This window comes from Leptonychotes weddellii, chromosome X, assembly GCF_054177405.1.
Source record: "Leptonychotes weddellii isolate Sample4059 chromosome X, ASM5417740v2, whole genome shotgun sequence".
Taxonomy (NCBI): Eukaryota; Metazoa; Chordata; class Mammalia; order Carnivora; family Phocidae; genus Leptonychotes; species Leptonychotes weddellii.
Genome location: NC_138385.1, coordinates 90,442,144 through 90,465,411, shown reverse-complemented (window position 1 = coordinate 90,465,411; position 23,268 = coordinate 90,442,144). Strand labels below are relative to the sequence as shown.

Below are 23,268 nucleotides of genomic sequence, written 5' to 3'. Positions count from 1 at the left end.
CCACTCCAACAACACTCAGTTTGTTTCCTGCAATTAAGAATTCCTCATATCAATGAGATCATATGATACATGTCTTTCTCTGTTTGACTTATTTCACTCAACATAATACCCTCTAGTTCCATCCACGTCGTTGCAAATGGCAAGATCTCACTCCTTTTGATGGCTGCATAATATTCCATTGTATATATATACCACATCTTCTTTATCCAGTCATCTGTCGATGGACATCTTGGCTCTTTCCACAGTTTGGCTATTGTGGACATTGCTGCTATAAACATTGGGGTGCACGTACCCCTTCGGATCCCTACTTTTGTACTAAGATCCTCCATTTCTAATAAGCTCCCAGGTGAGGCTGATGGCCCTGGACCACGAACCACCCTTTGAGTACTGAAAGTATAGAGCGGGAATTAGCAAACTTTTCATGTAAAAGACCAGATAGTAAATATTTTGGGCTTTGCAGGCCAGCCAAGTCTACTCTTGTAGCATGAATGCAGTCATAGACAATATGTGGACAAATGGATGTGGCTGTGTCTATAAAACTTTATTGACAAAACCAGGCAGCAGCCAGAATTGGGCATGCAGGCCATGGCTTGGCCACCTGGTCTAGAGCTTTCTTAGTCTCAAGTTTTTGACCGACCCCTTGCTGCTTTCCTCTCTTGTTGGGCCAACTCTTGAGTAAGAACTAAGTGGTTTTATAAGAGGTTCTGTTATATATATATATATATATAAGAGGTTACTCATTTGCTTTGTTGAATGATGAATAATTGATGATGACATTTAGGCTGCTGTTTACAAACAGCCCACATGGTCCCTTGGCTGTGGCTCATTGCTTTTCCTTGAGTATAGGTGGCCTTTCTGGTTTCCTTCCCTAGACTGCCTTTTCAGAGGTAGATCAAAACAGAGCTAAAATTTGTTCCAAAATGTGACCCATGGGCATCCAGAATAAATAACCAGGGCTGAACTGTGGAGGCAAAGCCACTGGGGTGGATGAGTTGCATTCCCTTTATCTGTCTTCCACCACTTACCCTGGAGTTTACTCTCAAGGGATAGAGGCCGGTACTCTGGCTTTCAGAGAGGCAGAGAGCAACAAGGGACCTGGACCCATGCAGTTCACATTGACATGGGTCACACTCATAGGTCTGGCTGTTCTGGCAGCAGAAAGTTACATATTGCTGATGATATATTTTTACAGACAGACAATGCAGGACCAAATTTTGAGTTTTGGGGGATGCAAATTTGGAACCACGTACTCTGCTCAGAAGGCCTATATTCCATCTCCTGGGCTTTTGGGGTAAGGTCCAAACATTCCTGGTCTGTTGCTTATAGTGCATTTTTTCATTTCTAACCCCAAAGCTAGTTAAGGTTGAGCTTTAAGAAAGTGGGATTTTCTTTGTTTTTGTTTTGTTTTGTTTTGGTTGTTGTTTTTAAGCTGGGCCCAGTATGGGGCCTGAACTCATGACCCTGAGATGGAGACTTGAGCTGAGATCAACGGTCAGATGCTTAACCAACTGAGCCACCCAGGTGCCCTGCTTTAGGAAAGTTTTAAATTTAATTGGTTCAAAATTGAAACTGGCTCTCATTTGTCTTTATGATAGTGCTTAAATCCCGAAGGGGCGATGTTACTCCTCTTTAGAAATGGGAGGAAAAAGACTAGAATTCTTTAGGCCAGGGATGCTCATGATAGACTCCTTTTCTCAGGGTGGTTTTTGCCAGTGGATCTCCTCAATGAGATTGATAACCTTCTCTCCCTGGGTCCCCATTCCCTGGAACCTTCCTTCTACTGGTGAAATCTCTTTTATCTCATTACCTTGACTGGTCTGAAAAATAGATGCTCTGGTATTTCTACACTAGGAATACTTTCTTGCCTTTCCTTTTCTGTTTTGACCTCCCCTCTTGGCCAACTCTTGGTCTGCCGGGGCGCTCGGTGAAAGTTTAATTCCATTGGTGTCCAGAACCAAAAGCTCAATGCTTTGACTTTTACGGAGGGATAGAAACTTCTTAAAGGTATACTTAAACTCTGTCTACATGTGTCTTGTCATTCTTATGGCTGAAAAGATTATTTGGGCATACTGAATATGGTTACTGGTGCAGAGGTGGTCTGTACATTACACATTATTCAGTTCATTTGGATTTATAACAATGAGTCATATTCATATAATAGAATATTATTTTTCATTCCTCAAAAGATGGTACATGTTGGGAAAACATGGGCTTTTTGAAGTCAAATTAAAGCTAAATGAGTCTGGGTTACGAGGCTGGTTTTGGCCCTTAAATGTCTTCAGGACTTGGGGAGGTTAATTACCCTTTCTGGGCCTCAGCTCCCAGAGCTGTGACATGGAGTGATCTGTACCTACCTGGTGGAGTTGAGGTAAAAATTAGATCTGATGAAGAAATGAAGCATTTAACCCAGTACCTGGCCCATAGTAGAGGTTCAGCAAAGAGTATTACTTTTGTTATTATTGACAATGTTATTTCTGTTGTTACTCATTCATTTTGGCTCTGAGATCTCCTCTTTGAAGGTGACCTTTTCACAAAGTTCTTCTCTTCCCATCCCATCCCATCCTCTACATTCTTCTAATGTTTTTTCTTCCTTTCTTCCCTCCCTCCCTCCCTCCCTTCCTTCCTTCCTTCCTTCCTTCCTTCCTTCCTTCCTTCCTTCCTTCCGCATTTTGTTCTCCATATATGATCAACTGTGAACAACTTGAGGACAGGAATGCAGTTTGTTAAACTCTGTATCTCAACTCTTGCTAGACACAGCAACGTGGCCGAATTTCACAGATGTACTGTTGAGTGAAAGAAGCCAGACACCAAGAGTATACACTTTTTTTGAAGTTCAAGACAGACAAAACTCATTTGTGGAGATAGAGGTCAGAATAGTGGTTATCTTGGGGTAGAGGGGTTATTGACTGGCAGGGCACCCAAAAGAGCCTTCTGGGTGCTTATAAATGTTTTAAATTTTGTCTTGGAGCTACTAACACAGGCCTGTGTGTGCATTTAAAACTTTTTTTGATTTGTACACTTAATATTTGTGTACTTTGTGTATGTTACAACTCACTAAAAATTTAGAAAGGTGTTTTCCAGTCTACAGTACTTATTTGGCAATTGTTAGTCATTCCATAAAAGGTTGAATTTTGAATGGATGTTATGATGAAGAAAGTGGTCAGTCTTAATCACCATAGGACTATGGCCAACTTTTAAGGCAGCTGTAACATACATTTTGAAAAACACAGTGGGTGTCATAATTAGATTTTGCACTGTTATTCACAGCACTGCTTGAATCTTCACCTGGCTTTTGCAGAAAATATAGAAAATAAGGATAGCAGGACTTGTTATTTGGGACCATTCGTTTAGGTGGAACAAAAGAGAGGGATACAGTCCCATCTGATTGGTGAAAAACCTGATTTTTTCGTCGCCTCTCTACTGCTTCCACCTTTCTCTTCTCTTTCCCTCCCCTTGTCCTTTTATCAGTCCTACTTTGAAATGAAATCTGCGACTCTAATAGATGCTACTGACAATTGTGTGGCAATTCTGCCAGATGGCATTTGAATCTCGGGTGTTCTTTGAAAAATGAAAAGACCAAACACATGCACAAATAAATGAAGGTTGAATTAATCTTTATAATTAAATGGAATATTACCCCGCTATGACTGATTTTAGCTTTCAAACTGGATTGCATGCTAATTTTTCAGTGAACTGTAATTGTATTAACGTGGCTTTTTAGATGCTTCGAAGTACTTAAATAGATTTGCCAAGTTACTGAGAGAGAAGTTATTAGAACTTTTAATCAAAACATCTCTGAGATCTTCGTGGGGGGGTATATTTGTATCCTGACTTGTAGTTGCAAAGCATTTTCCAGTTATCGATTAATTGTTTGTCCCTATCATCCTGGGATTTAGGTGACACTGGCCAAAAATTAGGTTGAGTTGCAAGTGCCTGAGTCACATTCAGAAATTGTTGGGAAAGATCATGTTGTTTTCTTCATAAAGTACTCCTGTTGGCATAATAGTGGTGACTACTTGTGAGATGTCTAAGGAATGTTGAAGGAGTGGATGGAGAATACAATGTCAGGGGTTCTCAGAAGTGAGTCTGGAAGCCTTGCTAAGTATCACAGTCTAGAGTGTCTAGCAATCTAGCATAGACTTGAGCATGCAGGAGAATCCCCTCCCACACCTGTTCTTAACCCAGGGTGATATTGTACCCCCAGGGAACATTTGTCAAGGTCTGGAGACATTTTTGGTTACAACTGTGAAGTGGGGAGGGGGAGAGTTACTGGCATCTAGTAAGTTGAGACGAGGGATGCTGCTAAACATCCCACAATGCACAGGACAGAACCCCACAAATGAGAATAGTTTGGCCCAAATGTCATTGGTGCTAAGGCTGAGAAACCCTGCCTTATGGTAATGCAGATTCCTGGATTGCAACCCAAAGACACTGTGACTTTGTAGGTCTGAGGTGGGTCCATGAATTTGCATTGTTCACAAGCCGCCAAGGACTGCTGTTGCTGCAGCCAGTCCAGGGACAAAGCTTCATGAGAAGCCCTGAACTAGAGGCCTACAGTGTCAAAGGAACGAGCCATCTGTCCGGGGAGTGGCCCTATAGCATCCCTCTCTTGTAGAAAAACTATGTGACAATTCACGTTGGCCTAATTTAATAATAATGCAAAGTTACCTCATTTGATTGTTGCCCCCACAGTATGAGGGAGGTGGTTGAAAAATTTTTCACCCTAGTGAAGAATTGTTTATTTCCAAGGTAAACCTTAATGGAAAGAAGGACCACGATACCCCCTCAATTGAACTGTTGATGAGAGAGTGGGATATGTTTATTTAAGTTAATCTCCAATTTGCCTGCCATTTAAATAAGTAATTTTACAATTGAAGGAGGATTAAAGAGCTGATTAAATTTACCTGAGATATGTTAGGTGTTAGGGACTAGATGTTGCTCTTTGAATCTTGACATTGGAAAATGATTTTTAATAATTTATTTGCATTTTTTCTTTGATTTTTCCATGGTAATAATTCCTGCTTCAAGTTAATATTTTTATGCTGGCTCTGTTTTAAAATTCAGGTATTTACCTCAACAAAAGATGAAGCATTACAAGTTGAGTCACATTTATATCTTGATGAAATTGCCCAGAAACTTTATGCTTTGTCCCTTATTTCCCCCTTGCTGTCTTTACTATTAGTTTTGAAAAATCTGGGAAACTTTATCTTGAAGAGGTGTTGGCAAAATACTTCTGCGAAGAGCCAAATAGTAAATATTTTAGGCTTTGCAGGTCCCGTGGTATCTTTTGTGGTTACTCAACTCCACAGCTATAGTATGACAGTGGACAGAGACAAGTAAACAAATAAGCTTGGCTCTTGTAAAGGAAAAACTTTTCCTCTACCCTTTGAGGTCCAGTCTTTGGGGGCCTGTGAACTCAACTGACAAAAGACAGGTTAGCAAGAAAAAAAAGACAAAGTTTATTCCCTTAAGAAGGTGGGAGCTTACAGAAAATGTAGCTCAAAATGTAGCTCAAAACCCCATTGAAAATTTAGGGCTTATATACCATCTGAACAAGGGGCATGGGTTAGGATTTCAAGGGACAGTAAATGGTAGGAAATGACTGAGAAATATATGGAAGAAACTAATGGAAAGTAAAGTATGTTTTAGTAAGGTCTGTTTATGCAGTTTCTCATTTCTGGCTATGGGAGCCTCCCTTGAAGGGGATTTATGACAGTGGAATTCTTCTAGAAGGCTCTGCTTTTAGGCAAATAAGAGGGGTTCAGAAAAAGCCTCTTCCTGCATCGGATGTTTCTCAAATGCCTTCAGTTCAAAATAATTCTTAGGCCATGGTGGCATATTCTGGACCCCTTCACTGTGTTCCAGGAAAACTATTTACAAAAGCAGGTGGTGGGCTGGTTTTGGCCTGTGGGCTATAGTATGCTGACCTGATGTAGAGCCCTGTACGGGAGAGACAGAGAAAAATATCATTTACTTTGGCCCATATAAAAGCCGAACTACAATATAGGATTGTTCCAGCTTCTGGGCTTTTATCATTTTGGCTATGTCTGGACACATGGATTTAGCTAATTGAGGCTTAGGATCTTCATTTGAGAAGGTCTGGCAGCTGTTCTATTTACAAAAAGTTTGTGAGCAGTTTAGGGTATGTGACTGAAAGTACAGAAAGACATCGATTTTTTAAAAATTATATGATCCAGTTTTAAAGGGAGTATATGAGACTTGCCCCTGTTTTTAAGGTAATAATGCCCCTACCTACCCCGAGGGGGATATTGTTGTTTTATGGATTAATCATAGGATGGTTTTGGGTTCTTAACTCTGTTACTGTTCCCTGCTCCAGTTATTTACTAAGAAAACCCAAACGTTGGTTTCTTTCTTTACTTCTGTTGGGTGCAGTGCTCATCCAAGTGAGAGGAGGGGACCATCACAAAGACACTGGGGAAAGGTTTAGTGCCAGTTTGGCTAAATTATAGCTTCCCCATGCCTACATGGTTTCCTTTCTTCAGACTGGAAAAACTGCCTGCCTCCAAGATACATGGAGTTGGTGTTTCCAAGAAAGGAAGAGGGATGGATGGAACTGGTTTGTGATTTGGAATGCTTCCTAGAATGTTGTCTGTGTTTGGCGAGAAATGGGGATTGTCTGCTATACTGGGGCATTACTCAGGCAGGATTTAGGATGGAAGAGCTGAAATCTGAGCATTCCAGTCTTCCAGCTCTTGTAAAACCACTACTGTGACTTATAAAGCCTTCTGATACATGGGGGCGCTTAACTCCTCCTCCACCCCAGCATGATGCATGAGCCTCTGAACCACACCCAAAAGCAATTTGCAGAATTAAAATTTTCCACGATTCCTAATAAATCAGTGCCATTCTTACTGAGAAGATAAAATTTGATTTTTCAGATAAATGCATTGTTACTATTTGTGGGATCCAGATAGCCCCAGAGGATATTAAAGCCTGCTCCTCAGGGCTAATTTTCATCAATACCATCAGCTCTGCTTAGGATAATATCTCCAGCCAAGGCATCTACACTAGTCAATCATTTGTTTGGTGTTATGAAAACTGCCATTGTTTTGAAGGATAGTGTAATTCATGTACGGTCTCCTGAACCTTCAGATATGCTTAAGGCTCAGAATTTTGATTGATGTTTAATAGTTATTACAGAACTCATCAGAGAAAATGAGGCCTCAGTGTGGTTAAGCCTAACTGAAGCTTTCAAAGCCATTGCAAGCTTACGAAAGTCGTCTATGAATTGTTTATAGAAGGGCAATTGATCATCAGTTTCCTTTTTTTCTTATGTTGGTTAAATTAATAAAAAAGAAAAAAAAATAGGCCAAGAGACTTAACTAGGTAGCGGAAACACAAAGCTGCTTAATTAAGTGATAAAAACGATCCCTTTGATGTAATACATACAAGACATTTGAGAATTTACCTGACTCTCCTAAACAGCCAAGTCAGTGGGGATTAAAACAAATGAGCTTTCCATCTTTCTGCCAATCAGCTTAATATGAAGTGGCTTTGAAAAATCAGGAGTAAAGCTGTCATCGTAACCAGTCTTTAAGTCACTTTGATCATCTGTGTAAAAATTAGACACTGTTTCAATGTCACAGCCAGATAAAGCAGAATTATGTCCGGTTCTGTGCTTGCCACCAGCCCTATCAAGTTGCAGTGTACCTTGTGGAAAGTTCTGGGAAGGAGGGGTGACTTGAGTGTTTAAATCACATTGTGGGGGCGCCTGGGTGGCTCAGTCATTAAGCGTCTGCCTTTAGCTCAGGTCATGATCCCAGGGTCCTGAGATCGAGCCCCGCATCGGGCTCCCTGCTCCACGGGAAGCCTGCTTCTCCGTCTCCCACTCCCCCTGCTTGTGTTCCCTCTCTCACTGTGTCTTTCTCTGTCAAATAAATAAATAAATAAATCTTTTAAAAAAAATAAATCCCATTGTGTTTTACATTTCCGATGTTCCTTGTTTTTCAGAGTTTATTTGTGGTAGTTATTCTCTCTCTCTGTCTCTCTCTCAATGTAATAATCCTCACTTTATGAACTCTCTCTTGTCTCCATAGAATTAATTGTAAATTTTTAGAGCTCTAGCCCTAAGACTTTAGGGCAAGGAATAAACTCCTAAGCAATTAAGATTTGTTGTATGTACATGTTAGTAATAGCAAAGAGCAAAACAAAAACACAAAGTAGCTAAAAATGCATGCACATGCGCATACACGCTCACTCCCCTACACTGTTCCGCATGAATCAATTTGGCAAGCATTGTTGAGCGCTTACTGTGTACTAGGCCCTGTGCCACCAGTTGAGGCAACTCAATGAACAATCCCCTCACTGAATTATCTACATCAACACAGCAAACTGTGGCTCTTGGGCCGTATTTGGCATGCTGCTTATTTTTGTATGGCGCACGAGCTAAGGATGGATTGAACATTTTTAAATGGTTTGAAGAAATCAAAAGAAGAACGTATCATGATACATAAAAGTTATATGAGATTCAGATTTTAGTGTCTGTAAGTAAAGTTTTATTGGAACACAGACACAGCCATTCATTTATGTGTTATCTATAGCTGCTTTCCTACAGACAGCAGCAGAGGTGAGGGGTTGGATTAATGACCATATGGCTGGCAAAACTGAGAATATTTACTAAGTGGTCATTTACAGAAGAGGTTTGCTCAGGCTTGATCTAGGTGATTCAACTTTTCCTTTCCCAGTTCCTTTATTATTCCAGTACTTCTTTCAACTCTCTCTTTCATTGTATTTGTATTAGAAGTAAATTTTTAAAAAGATTTTATGTACTTATTTGACAGAGAGGGAGCACAAGCAGGGGGAGGAGCAAGGGGAGAGGAAGAAGCAGGCTCCCTGCTGAGCAGGGAACCTGACAACACGGGGCTTGATCCCGGGACCCTGGGATCATGACCTGAACCGAAGGCAGATCCTTAACCGACTGAGCCAACCCTAGGTGGCCCCCAAATCTGTCCTTTTTAAAAAATGGATTCCTGGGAGTGGAACAGGGAATTTGTTTTATGCCATTGGCCAGAATCTCCTTCCATAGCCAGTCCTAGCTGGAAAGGAAGCCGGGTGATGCAGCTATTTTTCGTTTGCTCCATTGTCACCCTGAGCAGAATTGGGGTCTGATACTAAGAGAAGGAAAGGACAATGGATATTGGGTAGACAGTAGGCAGTATTTGCTTCAGAAAAGTAAGTACTTTGCCCAAGGTCACAGAGGTAGTGAAGATCAGCAGTGGCTCAAGCCTCTTCCCTTGAGGAAGGAGGTTTGGCTGTCATGTGTGGTCCCCTTCCAGAAGTTTGTGTGAGTAAGGGATGGAAATGCATGCAGTGGTTACAGAAAACTCTGGCATTTCTGATCAGCCACAAGCAGCCTAAGAAATATTGCTTGCAGAACATGATATGCGGTCCCTTCTCTGTTTATACTGCTCTTCTCTCAGTATTTGCCCTGGGACTTGCCTTTCCTTCTTGTCCATGTAACCAACCCAGGGGGTAATTGATTGCAGACCTCTCTCGTGAATACTTTAACCTTTCAGCTAGCCATCAGATTGTTGGTGCTTCATTCTTCTCGTTCATGAGAAGTTAAAAAGTGACGTGATCACTCTTTGCCTTAAAGGGTGTATCAGCGTTCATGCAGGAAAGTTAGTGCCCGTCTAAGTATATCAAGCAGGAAGCTGTTTAATACGGGCAACTGGGGGCTTATGCAATCATTGGGAGGGCTGGTGAGTGAAGGGCCCAATCTTCCAGTGAAGTACTGCCTGCACACAGAAGGGGTCTCCTCAGGAGATTGCCTGGAGGCCGCGGGCAGAGCGCTCTGTCTGCTGTCTGCAGGTGCCTCTGTGTCTGCCCATAGCTGCCAATGGCAAGTAAAGAAATGGTGTCTCCTCGTCTACCTTTCCAGTCTCCTCTGAGTGCTTCTCACTGGCAGATGCTGACCTGGAGCCATGCCCCATGGGATTTCTGGAGATGGCATTCTGAAGCTTCTCAGGGAAGAAAGTAGAGTGGCGTGGGGTGGGATGACGTGGACTTGACAACAGACTGACAGAAGGACATTTGAGTCTGAGTTTGAATGGAGGCGTACATTTGGGGAAGAAGAGCACAGTGTCCCGAGGTTGGCAATGTTGCTACTAGTATTATTACCTTATTCTCTCTATGTGTCCTTGGGAGATGAATTTAGGGATTCTTTGTATCTCTCTACTGACTGTTCAAGTCAAGGTATTGCTAAATAATAAAGAGGATTCAGTGACCCGCATGTACAGTGTAGAAGGTAATATATTCTGTGAAGCTCCATCGTGCAGTGGGGGTCCCAGAACGTGAGGTTTGAAAAACAATGCATAATTCATCAACATGCTCCAGAAAGACCAGTGTTCGGAAAACAATTGTGGATGACTCAGCTTATACATTTCTTCATTTTGGGGGGTAACTATCGGGAGCTCTTTATTTGTTCTACGTTATACGTGTGACTTGTGGTAAGCTCATAAAATACACTGAGGAATTAAGTACAGTGAGGGAAAGGATACAATGGTCTTGAAACAAGGTAACTTATAGACATAGGAGGTATTGTTTGGTGTTGAGGGAGAGTCATAACTGCTAGTTATCTGCTATCTAGGTCACATCAGGCTTTCAGTGTAACTCACAGGGTTTTGAAGGCAGAATCTGGTCTGTGCTATATTTGAGTCTGGAACAGCAAAACCCATTATGACTGTGTCCTATGGCACTTATAAAATCCTCTGAGTCTTGAGTTTCAGGTTTTTGCTGATATTTAATATTTTAATTATCTCAAGGAAGATAAGGAAACGCACTATCTTATTCCATTTATTTGTTGGGTGAGGAAAATTGAAAGGGACTGAAGGAAAGAACTCATTACAAGAGCAATGTGTGCAGGGGTCCCTGGTTTTGCTGTGCTGGAATAAAACCAACATGTTTGGGGTTGCCTGGTCTCTTATGTGGGGTCTTCTGGAGGCAAAGCTGGAGATGAAGATGCATGTGCAAGTGATTTAGGATTTATTTAGCAAGTGTTCCCAAGAGAGAGCAGCAAGGGTATGGGGGAGGCCAGCCTGGGAAGGGTAAGGGACAGGCAAGGGTGTGACTTCAGGGGAAGTCTCAGACAGTCTGATCATTCAGGGGACCTCTGGAGTGCAAATTAGACCTCACAGTTTGTCCTAAATGGAGGCAAAGGAGTGGAGCTTCTGGACTCCTGCTACAGTCACTCATTGGCTGAAGGCTCCTGGGGTAAGTTGGGGTGGGGACGGGATCCGAAGGTAGAGAAACTCTCAGGAACTGTTTCGCGCAGGCAAGGGGCTCCAGTAGCCCTAGGGCAGGCCTTCTAAGAGTCGGAAGTGCTGGCCATTAGAAAATAAAAAACACTAGATGCTGGGGAAGGCTGTACAGAAGCAATGCTAGGGATCCCAGGGGGATCTGGGCAGATCCTCCTTACCATGTACTCACTCTTTGAGTAAGCCCCTCTTTTGTTTTTACGAAACCCAGAATCTGGGGAGAGGAAAGAGAGACATTTTCACATGGAACTGTAAAGTTTCTCCGGAGCAAGAGTTGGCAAACCTTTCCTCTAAAGGGCCGGGTAGTAATTGTTGGAGGTTTTGTGGGCCACAGGGTTTCTGTTCCAATGACTCAACTCTCCCCTTGTAGTGCACAAGCAGCTGCAGATTACATGTCAGTGAGTGGTCTTGGCTGTGTTCCAGTACAAGTTTGTAGAGCCAGAGGTGGGGTGGGGAAGAGGGGGGGGCAGTAGATTTGGCCCAGGGGCCGTAGTTGGCCAATCCCTGCTGTGCAAGCTCCTTGTATGTGCCGAAGGTGATTTTTCCTTCATCCATTCCCTTTATGCTACAGAACACAGGGGGGCAGTAGTCTGTCTATCAAAAGGACAGTTATGGCACATCTTAAGTTAGGTTGGACCCCCTACTTCCAATCTTTCTAGCATTCCGGCCATCACTCTCAGCATTGCATGTGATAATCTTGCTGAAGGGTGACTCATCTCATTTTACTCCTGCTAAAAACATTTCGTTCTCTCCTATCTGTGAAAGAAAATATAGACTCTTGGCATGGCATTCAGGAATCCCTGTGAACTGGCCCAAACCAGTTTTCCTACGGATTGTCTACTGCTCCCCCCTCCTAGTGCTGCTCCTCTCTGTGTGATGTCCTTCCTTTCTGGCTCCCTGTCTTTGTCCTTGTGCTCTCCTGCAATGCCCTTCCTCTCACCTCTGCATTTTGAAATCCCACCCATTCTCGAAGACTCGGTTTGGTCACCTACGTTAAGCATTTTCCTCATGAGGAATTAGTCTCTGCTCTAGAATTTGATAACAATATTGTCTTTCTTTTGAAACCTTTATTTTTACTATATATTTGTTTGTGCATTTACTGTATTGTTAGTATTTGAGGGCAGAGACTAAATTACATTTTTTTTTTTGCATTTCACAGTAGGTTGCATTTACTAGGCACTCCCTAAAGAGAGTTTTCAGATGAACGTTGCGTCCTACATTGTGTGATTATTAATGATTTAAGTGCTGAAACTCTGACCTCGTTTTTCTCTTTCCTTTTTATAGGCGAGAGCTGTTTTGGCAAAAGTTGGCTATCCTCAGTTTATAATGAATGATACTTATGTTAATGAAGACCTCAAGGCAGTAAGTGCTAAATATACTGTATTTTTATTTTTTGGCAACTTTTACTGGCCTCATGCCTTTCAACTAACCCAGGTCCAAGCACTTAAACTGAGTAGTGCCAGAAAGCACCAACTTTTGATTCATCCCTTGGCTAGATATGAACCTCAATATGCCAGGCGTATCACAAGATTTAGAGCAGATTCAAAATAAAGGAAGTGTCAGAAAGAATGCATAGCTGACTGGGTACCATAAAGCACATGGACCTGGATTCGGTCTGATTTGATCATAAAGGAAAGGATTAAGCAAATTGAGTATTTTACAATTAGTGGCCATGTTCTAATGTAAAACGCATGATATTTGTTGTTAAACATTCTTTATGTGCTTCATTCATACTAAATGACTAGTAATAAATCTGCCTGCTGGGAGTTAACTTCATTAAACTTTATGAGTGTTTTGGCAGATTAAGTGCACATACATATGACTCTATAATTTACTGTGAGTTGGACTGTATATTTGCAGTAAGTTACTGATGGAGGAATAGTAATAACTTTTGTATTCTGATATTTTGGGACATGCATTTTCCAGTAGATACATTCATTACAGGCCTTTCTAATCACAATCACTGTTACTTCCTTTCCTACAAATAGTTCTGATAAAGAACTTTTCTTCCTCACAAAACCCCCTGTTTTTACCATTCACTACGTTTTCTTGAAAAAGTAGTTTTCTAGGGGCGCCTGGGTGGCTCAGTCGTTAAGCATCTGCCTTCGGCTCAGGTCATGATCCCAGGGTCCTGGGATCAAGCCCTGCATCGGGCTCCTATTCAGCGGGAAGCCTGCTTCTCCCTCTCCCAGTCCCCCTGCTTGTGTTCCCTCTCTCACTGTCTCTCTCTCTGTCAAATAAATAAATAAAATCTTTAAAAATATATATATATATAGTTTTTTTTTTTTTAAAAAGGTAGTTTTCTAGAGTGTAGTAAGTAAGGCTCTGAGATGTAGGTCTTTCCTGAGATTGTGGTTTGACAAGTCACATAAGTAAAAGCAGTCCTCGACTTGTAGATGAACATCAGAATTTTATAGGATTATTCAAAAGTGAGAGAAAGCTTTCATTATAAAGTTTCTCCATTGGTCCCAAGGTATGGCCTTCCAAAGTATTTCTCCGGCTGCTCTGCAGGAGAATAATGTGCTTCAACCCATCTTGTACATTGTTTTGATGCAGAAAAATCTCAGTATTATTATGATAATTAAAAATACTGACGCACTTGACACATATGTACATTATATTGTAACCTCCACAGTAAGCCTGTGAAGTAGATGGTGTTTATCCCCATTTTGCAGAAAAGGACGTAGAAACTCAAAGATGTTAAGTGATTTCCTCAGTGTCCTACATAGTGTCAGAGCCAGGACTGAAATCCAGGCCCAGAAAGCTCTGCCTATAATCAGAGCAGGGGTTCTGCAAGGTCCTTCTCAGGCACCTGCCCCAGAGGAAGACTGGTGGGTTTAAAGAATTGGTGGGAGCTGCTTTCCCAGAGCTGGTTGGGAGGGGAGAAGAAAAGAGGGAGGTCATATTGTCAAGTGGTTAAGAGCACAGGCCTTGGAGCGCTTCTGCCTTTTCCACTTACTAGTCGTTTGATCTTGTGCAGGTTCAGTTATCTTCCCTTTGGTTGTTGGGTATTGGTTTACAAGCTCCTCAGGAGCTTCCTGGGGGTAATCTGAAACTGGCCCTGGTACTTAGAGGGCCACTCCACGTTGGTAGGTGGTAGGTTTCATAAGCCAAGGGAGCTTACATATAAGGGCAGCAAGATGAGTGGATCCCTGCACCTGCTGGCCAGATTTTAAAAGTTTATATAGAGGCCATAACTAGGTTCAGTCATGTATACTGTGCAGGTGTTCCCCACACCACATCCCTATCTCCAGGCTGCATCCTCAGAGCAGCCCCTGGGAGCGGGAAAGGTAAGCAGAACCCCCATTCCTGGGTATAGGGGGTGGGGAGCCTCGGACTGCCCAGGTCCAGCTCACAGGTCAAGTTGTAGTCAAGTCTTTGATGACCTTCTCCAACACTTGGTACTGGAAATAATAATAACCAAGTCTTGGTATTGTTGGGTGGATTAAATGAGAGTATATAAATGTGAAAGCACCTAACATAATGTTCTGGCGCATAAGTAGGTTCCTTGTAAGTGCTAGCTGTTACTTTGTGGATCAGTATGAGAACCGTTGCTGCTGAGAAGAGCATCACTGGGCACAAAATGCCTTAGAAGGAGAGCCTGGATGAGCTGGGCAATTATTCCAAGTCAAGGATGCAGATGAGCAGGTGTGAGAGGTATTTTGGTGTAGTGGTTATGGACATGGGCCCTGGAATCAAGGTGCCTGGAGTTATATCCCTAGTCTGCCATTTACTAGCCGTGTGACCTAGGGTAGATTATATAGCGTCTCTGTGCCTCAGATTCCTCATATTTGAATGGAGTTGAGAATAATAACCCCTCCCTTATAGGGCTGCTGTGAAGATCAGATAAGTTAACATATTTAGCATATTTAAAATGGACCCAGGCACGCAGTAAACACAATCTAAGTGTTAAGTTACGGCATCTTCAATTTGTATGTAAGAGATTATTTTGGTGTGGAAAAGTCATTATGAATTGACCCGTGCATGATCTAGGTGCCTCAAATTGATTTAAAAGGCTATGCAGATGGAACAGTCTCAAGCTTTAATCAAATAAGATAGCGTTCAGGGCTCACTCACAATATTCAACTGATTAGGTTTTGTTGGCAGTCTGCTCTTGTCTAAAGCGAGTGCCCAAAAATGTGAGTACTCGCTGGATGCAGTATCTTTTGTGAAGAGAAACCAGATGCCAGACAGGCTGCAGTATTAGGTGGGTTTTCTTGTTTCTCCAGGGTCTGAACTGAAGCCATTACACAGCAAGATTTTTAATCACTTTTGTCAAGAAACAGCTTTTGTCTGACTCATAGCCAGAGTAGACCCAGATGCACCCAAGAGTTTCTAACAGTTTAAAAAAATAGATGGTGAAAAAACATCCAAATACTGAAATCAAAATACATTTGTGTTCAGAAATGGATAGAAAAAATGAATAAAACCCAACCTGAATATAGGTAAAGGACGCTTGATGTGATAGACAGTAATAGTGTCGCCAAGGTGAATAGCAGTAGGACTAGAGTATTACTGGTATACAATAAGGCTGTGTTTTCAGTTTTGAGAAACACGTAGATAAGGACTACTATAGGGTCTGTGAGAAATTTCTGGTAATACAAGCTCTGAGCTTGAGAGGCTGTTAGAAATGAAAAACAGCTTACTTTATTTGACGCAAGCAAAGATATGCTTCATCAGGCAGAAAGGCGAAGGAAAGAGGATAGAGATTAGGTAATGGATCAGATGAAGGTCAAGGAGAAAGGCTGAAGACTGAAATTGGGCTCATGTGGAGATAAGAGCAAATGGAAAAGAACTTCGAGGCAAATGTAAAGAATTTGAGAAAAAAAATCCCCCCCCCCCGAGATTGACTAGGTAAACTGAGATGCCCAGCCAAATATTTCTGAACAACAGTCTTACTTTAGTCTTTGAAAAGAGCAGGAAGAGAGGAGATGCCCTTTGTGCGAACCCCTGGTAGCATGCGGGGAGAACCTACTGGTTAGCTTTAAACATGTAGGCGTTGGTCCGTTTTCAGATTAGCCTTACAAGGTATGCCTTCATTGATCCTTCATGAAAATAGACTCAAGAGCGAGTTGATGCCAGTTGTGGAAAGGTTGCTGTATTAGTCAGGAAGGCCAGAACCACAGTAGGTATTTCAAAGAGAGGAGATTTAATAGGAAGAGGGGCTGAAGATTCTTACAGCATCATTGTCAGAAAAAAGAGGAGAGAGAACAAACACAGCATCCTTTCCCTTCCTGCCACCTGCTGATTTCACCCAGTGCCTCCTGTTGGCAGGAAGCCAACTGGCACTCGGGCCTGGGAAATAAAGTTTTCAGATTCCCTGCCCCGTTGTTCTAGAACAGAGTAGAAGGGTGGGCATGCAGCTGAGAGACAGTAGGTAAGTAATTGGCCCCACTCGGTATTGCACTCATTCTTGTGAAAACCAGTGGAGAATTGGAGTAAGGGCTAAAGTCAGAGTCCCAGCTGGCGTCTATTTACTTAGGAGAATTGGATCTGGGTACTTTTTCAGAGATCAATGTTTCTGGTGAGTGATAAACACGTACATACATAAACATATCAATATGCATATAGAGATATACAGATGTGTGAACCTGCATAATATTCTCTGGGGTGGATCTTGGTCTGCTCTAGCCAGTGGAATGGATGTGTGTGTGTGTGTGTGTGTGTGTGTGTGTCAGTGACAGAGAGTGGTACTGCCACTGTGCAAGAGTGAGGTGATGTTTAGGTGACATGCTCCAGAAAAACAGGTTGCTAAAATATTGAAGTAATTCTGTACAATAGGTAAAGAAACAAAATAAAACATTGTCCTAAGTTCAACCAAGTTATCTCTGGCCACCATGGCCCAGAAGAGCCAAGAGTGGGCACTGGAGGGGAGTGCCCTTGTACCTACCAGCCTTCCAGCTAGTCTTCCATAACTCCCACACGCTGGCTTCCATCTTGAGTGTTCCCTTCTCAAGAGCAGACCAAGTTGTCCCCTGTCCCCCAGCGGTGGCTACAGGGCATCTGGTTCCTTGGTGGTGTACCAGCTGGCGCTCCTCAGAGTCACCCTTAAGTGGCTGCTTGTGGGAACTGCATCATTCACAGTGTACCATATATGTAAGTTGTTAAACAGTTTGAACATTGTCTCTATCTAGGTATGTATATATGTACACACACAGAATACTTATGGACAAAGCTGTCTAAATGCAGCAATCCTACATATTACTTTGCTATAAATAAGGGAAAACATAAGTATAAAATCTGAATTCCATTTTGTTTTTAGAAAATTCTATGAGTGCCTAACAGAAAATCTTTCTTACTCAGATATATCTCTGAATATCTTTAAATGGATTTAACTTAAAAAGTGTTCTAGAATCTCTTTGTCCTCTTGGCTCACGTAGTGTCTTTTTTTTTTTTTTTGACAGAGAGAGAGACAGCTAGAGAGGGAACACAAGCAGGGGGAGTGGGAGAGGGAGAAGCAGGCTCCGGGCCGAGCAGAGAGCCCGATGCGGGGCTCGATCCCAGGACCCTGGGATCATGACCTGAGCCGAAGGCAGACGCTTAACGACTGAGCCACCCAGGTGCCCCAGCTCACGTAGTGTCTTACCAACATGTACTTATCCTACGGAGAAGCTGAACACATTTCCTTGTTCTGCCCTTGTTCTGCCCTCCTTGTTCTGTTCCTCACCTTTGAGGGGTGGTAACAGCTTTATCCCTTTATACCTTTAGTCTGTGACACTTGATGCTTGGTATCCTGGATAGGATTTCCAGGAAGAGAAATTCAGATTCCCCTGAATTTTAGGATCTGGACGGCTATTCCTAGGACATGACACGAGAGCCCCAGTGAGTTTCCCAAAGATCACCCAATTGAAAAGTCAGGAGATGTAAGTGATTGAAAGTCATTATCAACTTGACCTACATTTTTCACCAGTAATGGATAGGACAAGAGGCTTTCGAGCCGATTATTGTCCCTTGCACAGTTTAAACATTTTTTTTTGAAGATACAGGTGGTTTTCAACTACTTATGTGCATTTGTTCTTGTTGCTATCTCCACAAATGGAACTTTCCCAGTGGTAGCTGGGTTTCATCGTTGTTTTTCCTTCAAAGGAAAAACAAGGGCCTGTTGAAATATTTGCACTTATCAAAGTATTATCACATGGTGGAAAATTTGGGAAATAGAGAAAAGGCATGAAAAAGCCCCCATAATATTGGTACTGGAACATAATAATACATACTTCTGTTTCACCATGTTATCTTGTCTTTCAGTTTTGGTATTGCTGAAATTAACACTTGTATATAATTTTGTATATTGACCTTTACCATTAACCTGTTGTTTTGGCCTTGACTTCCCTAGCCTAATTAGCATTATTTTAACAGCTATATGATGTTAAGTAAACTACCATTGCTTATTTAATCACTGCTTCTCCTCCCACCCTTAATTCTTACCTTTGCTTCCTCTTTCCCTGTACTGTTTCTGTCCAGTCACCATTTTTCTTATTAGGACCAATGAAAGGAACATTGAAGTTAGGAGCCTCATGATTTGAACTGTATGGCTTTGCCAAGTTCCATAATCTCTTCAGCTCTTTTCCTCATCTATCATTTGGGAATAACAGGGGCTGGCCCTTCCCTACCCCCGAACACTTAACCCGTGTCACAGGAAAAAGTAAAATTTCGTCCTCTGTTACCTATGATTTCCATTAAGTAAATGGAATAGATCAATTAAATTAGGCTAAGAAATAGCAAATATTCTGTTTTAATAATTAAAACAATCTTAAAATTGTCCTTCGAAAGATAGATAAGCCATTGGCAAATTGTAATTACTTGCTCTTAGTTTTGCTCCGCATGATTATTTTTATGGCAATGATAGGATCTTATTTATTTTATTTTATTTTTTTACTCAGAACTCTTCTTTTTAGGGAAATTTTTGGATGGTTTTCCATTTAATGTCTATAGAACAACCTGAATATCAAGTTTGTTTTTTTTTTTCAAATGGAACAGGAAAGTATCACAATTAGCAGACTCTTCCAAAAGCAACAACTGACCCCACTGATATTACCAAAAAGAAAAGTTAATATTTTTGAAGGGAATTCCCTTGAGAGAATGTCCCAGAAAGTGTTGTGAACCCAAGAGCATATCTGAATTTTTCATCAGTTACACTCATATTCTAAAGGTTCTGTCAGAGCTGTCTTGGGAACAAAAGCTAAAAAAAGGCTAAGGGTTGAACAGTGGACACATCTTTTAACTATATGACCCAGGAATGCATTAGGATGTTAGTTAAAGCTGCTTGCTAAAACAAGGAGCTTACCCTCTTTCTTCTGAGGTTGAGTATCAACTTCTATTTTTAAATACAATCAATTGTAGGATTTTATTTTGAAGCATCTCAAACATTGGAAAATATATAAAGTCCTATTTTGAACACCTCTAGCTTTAACAAATATTAAACATTGCTGTATTAGCTTTATGATGCACATACACATTTGAAATGAATAAGATAAACTGGAAATTCTTTTTGTAATCCACCTTGACCTAATAATGTTTTTTCTTCCTGCCTACCTCCTTCCCTAGATATAAACACTATCTGGAATTCAGTGTTTATTATTCCCATGTATTTCTTTATGCTTTTGCTATATAGGTATGTATCCATCAACAACATACAGTATCATTTTACATGATTTAAAACTTTAAATTCGCTCATACATACAACTTGCCTTATTCACTCAGCATTGCTTTGGAGATTATTTCATGTTCATGCGTATGTACCATTCTTTTATTCTGCTGTATTATTTTCCATTATGGAACTATACCACAATTTGTTTATCAGCCACCCCCCTAAGAGGCTTGAAGGAGGGACAACTTAAAGTCAGATCTTTATAACTGGTTGGTCAGGTAGAACACCAAAGATGCCAGGAATTGATACTTGCATTCTTGCTTTTCTCCCTGTGCCTTTAGTTATTTTTCCTCCTTCCTTTATATTTTGGCCTGATCCCCTGGAAAGATCAAGATGAATTATTAACAAAAGTTACTCCACAGATATTTTTATAATGAGTATCAATCGTACGTTAGGGAAGAGCTAAACATGAGCCAGATGTAGATGACTGTCAAATCTATAGCCATCAAGTTGTATGTGTGTATTCATATTTATAATGTAAGGCCTGTGGGTTTCACATACATGCATTTGCTATATTTTAATTTTTGCTTTTAAAAGAGTATGGTTTAAATTTACAAAAAAATTACAGGTAGTAAGATTTTGATTCCTCTTGGTTATTTGCTTATTCAAACATGTATTTTTCTTATTTGCCACAGTAGTATATATTTTTAAAGATTTTTGTTTATTTATTTGAGAGCACAGAGGGAGAGGGAGAGGGAGAAGCAGACTCCCCGCTGAGCAGAGAGCCCGATGCAGGACCGATCCCAGGACCCTGAGATCATGACCTGAGCCTAAGGCAGACGCTTAACTGACTGAGCCACCCAGGCATCCCAGTAGTATATTTTCAAACCAAAGAATTAGCCATCACTTCATCCCGTTGCTTTTACTGTTTCACAGATATTATTTGCAATATTTAGGTTAAGGACTGCTAGTTTTGTAGATAGAATGCCTAGAGAATTCAAACTGTTTGCCATTCTCCTTCCAAAAAAAGAAAAGGAACTCAGGAATCATTTATGTCTGTTTCCCTATTTTAATACACAAATTGTGACGCATCAACTTTCTGTTTTTCTATGCAAGCTGTAATCTACGATTTGCCTCTGTAATTTCATTAATTTTTAGAGACCAGAGAATTTTTTGAGTGGTAATAGACAAGTTCTGTTAATAATGAAATGATTCTAGTGACTCCATTGTGCTTAGCGGGGAAAATAAGTCTCTGAATCACTTTCATTGTTTTCCCTTCATGAACAAATGCTGATTACAGTAAATTGGATTTTAACATTTGACTAAATCATCATCTATAAGCTAAATGAGGTTTTAGCTGACTAAACTGAATGTTATTAGAAGAACCTATGTGACAAATAAATAAAGTACACATTTTAGAAAAGATCAAGGACTCATGTGAGCCAAGAAATTTCAAACCTAAGAGGATATGTCCTATAAAGTTTAAAGTAGATTTTTCAATTACAAAGTGAATGAAATGCATCATAAATTAGTGCAGCGTCTGTTTTTACTGTGATCCAGAAATAATCATATCGATTTGGGGGCTTTTAAAAGAAAAATCACGGAGATTAAATTTCATGGCTCTGTGGATACTGGGTTAACTGGTGATGGCTGAGAGGTGTCCCGAGGAGTGTAGCTTCTCCGTTGGTTGCTCATTTGTGTGCTGAAGGCTTTTTTCAGGGCCCTCTTTTATCTGCACTTGGAACAATGATGGTTGTGGTTTGTTTTATTCAGATCAAGTTTTCAGAATTCGACTACTTTGGCAATGTCCTGCAAACCCGCAAGTACTTAGCACAGTCTGATTTCTTCTGGCTGCGAAAAGCGGTTCCAAAAACAGAGTGAGTAAAAACAAAAACAAAAACAAAACAAAACCCAAAAGGAAAAGAAATAAATATGCTGGTGGGAAGTGAAGTCTCCTCAGGTCAAACTTGGTAATTCCCCTCTGGTCAGAGTAGCCGGCTGGCTGGTTACCTTGGTTCGGCAAAACCCGTGTTAGGTTTCGATAACTCCTATTTCTGATATTATATGAATCACGTCTTCATTCTGATGACGGCTGCCCCACTCCTAGCCCCGAAACGTTGCAAGAGGGCTTATTAGGATACGAACGTTCAAGTCACTTCTAGATGTAGTTATGAATATATGTACATAGAAAACAAGTTTCCCTAGAATTTCACACTCAGGTGGAAACTTTTGAAGATCTTAAAAAAGAACAAATGCTTAAAAAATCAAGTATAGTTACAAATGTAGAAGTAATTGTATAATTATGAAGTAACTAGAAGATTTTGTCGAAGTAATAAATGTCAAAGAACTGATAGCTGTATTATTTTTCTCCAGTAGCAGTTAGGATTTATTCTTCTTCCCAGCTGCCTGTAGGGAATGTCCCTCTAGGTAGGAAAGTTTCCCGAGGAACTTTCTGGGCCAGGGCCAGCCATGATTTCCTTCCCTAGCAAAATGTGTATGAGGATGATACTGATTGCAGCCCGCAATTATTATGTTCACAGTGTGCTAGGGAGTGCTTTACCTGTTCTAACTAATTTTATCCTCTCGTCATTTCTGTGAGGCGTAGGTACTATTAATAAATAGGACCATCCCCATTTAACAAATGAATAAGAGGCTTAGAGTTGAGAAATCCTTCAGCTCAGGTTTACATTACTTTTTAAAAAATTTGATTACTTGACAGTATACTTAACACAGTGTTAACGTGTGAGGTTTCGATTACTGTTTATTCTGCCTGCTTGTACGTCTGACACTGTCTGCCGGGGCCCGCTTCTCCACTGCTTTCCTTCCTGTTCTCCAGATTGGATAATTTCTATTGATCTGTCTTCAAATTCATTGATTGTTTCTTCTGCATTGTCAAATTTGCTTTTGACCCATGTAACGAATTTTTCATTGTGGTTATTGTACTTTGCAATTTCAGAATTTCCATTTGGTGGTTTTTTAGATTCTGTTTCTGTGTTGTGATTTCCTTTCTTGACTGCCTGTCTTTCTTCCTTCCTTCTTTCCTTCCTTTCTTTTCTTTTTTTTTAAATTATTATTATTATTTTATTCTTATGTTAATCCCCATACATTACATCATTAGTTCTAGATGAAGTGTTCCATGATTCATTGTTTGTGCATAACACCCAGTGCTCCATGCAGAACGTGCCCTCTTTATTACCCATCACCAAGCTAACCCATCCTCCCACCCCCCTCCCCTCTAGAACCCTCAGTTTGTTTTTCAGAGTCCATCGTCTCTCATGGTTCGTCTACCCCTCCGATTTCCCCCGCTTCATTCTTCCCCTCCCGCTACCTTCTTCTTCTTCTTTTTTTTTTTCTTAACATATATTGCATTATTTGTTTCAGAGGTACAGATCTGAGATTCAACAG

General features: G+C 40.9%; 1 protein-coding gene across 1 annotated transcript in view; it reads left to right on the top strand.

The window, feature by feature from the left end:
• PHEX (phosphate regulating endopeptidase X-linked) overlaps positions 1-23,268 on the top strand; it is a 205,375-nt gene that overhangs the window by 119,401 nt on the left and 62,706 nt on the right. The window contains exons 14-15 of the mRNA XM_081807971.1: positions 12,561-12,638; positions 21,637-21,740. Coding sequence (XP_081664097.1) covers positions 12,561-12,638; positions 21,637-21,740 — 182 coding nt within the window. The remainder of the gene's footprint in view (positions 1-12,560; positions 12,639-21,636; positions 21,741-23,268) is intronic.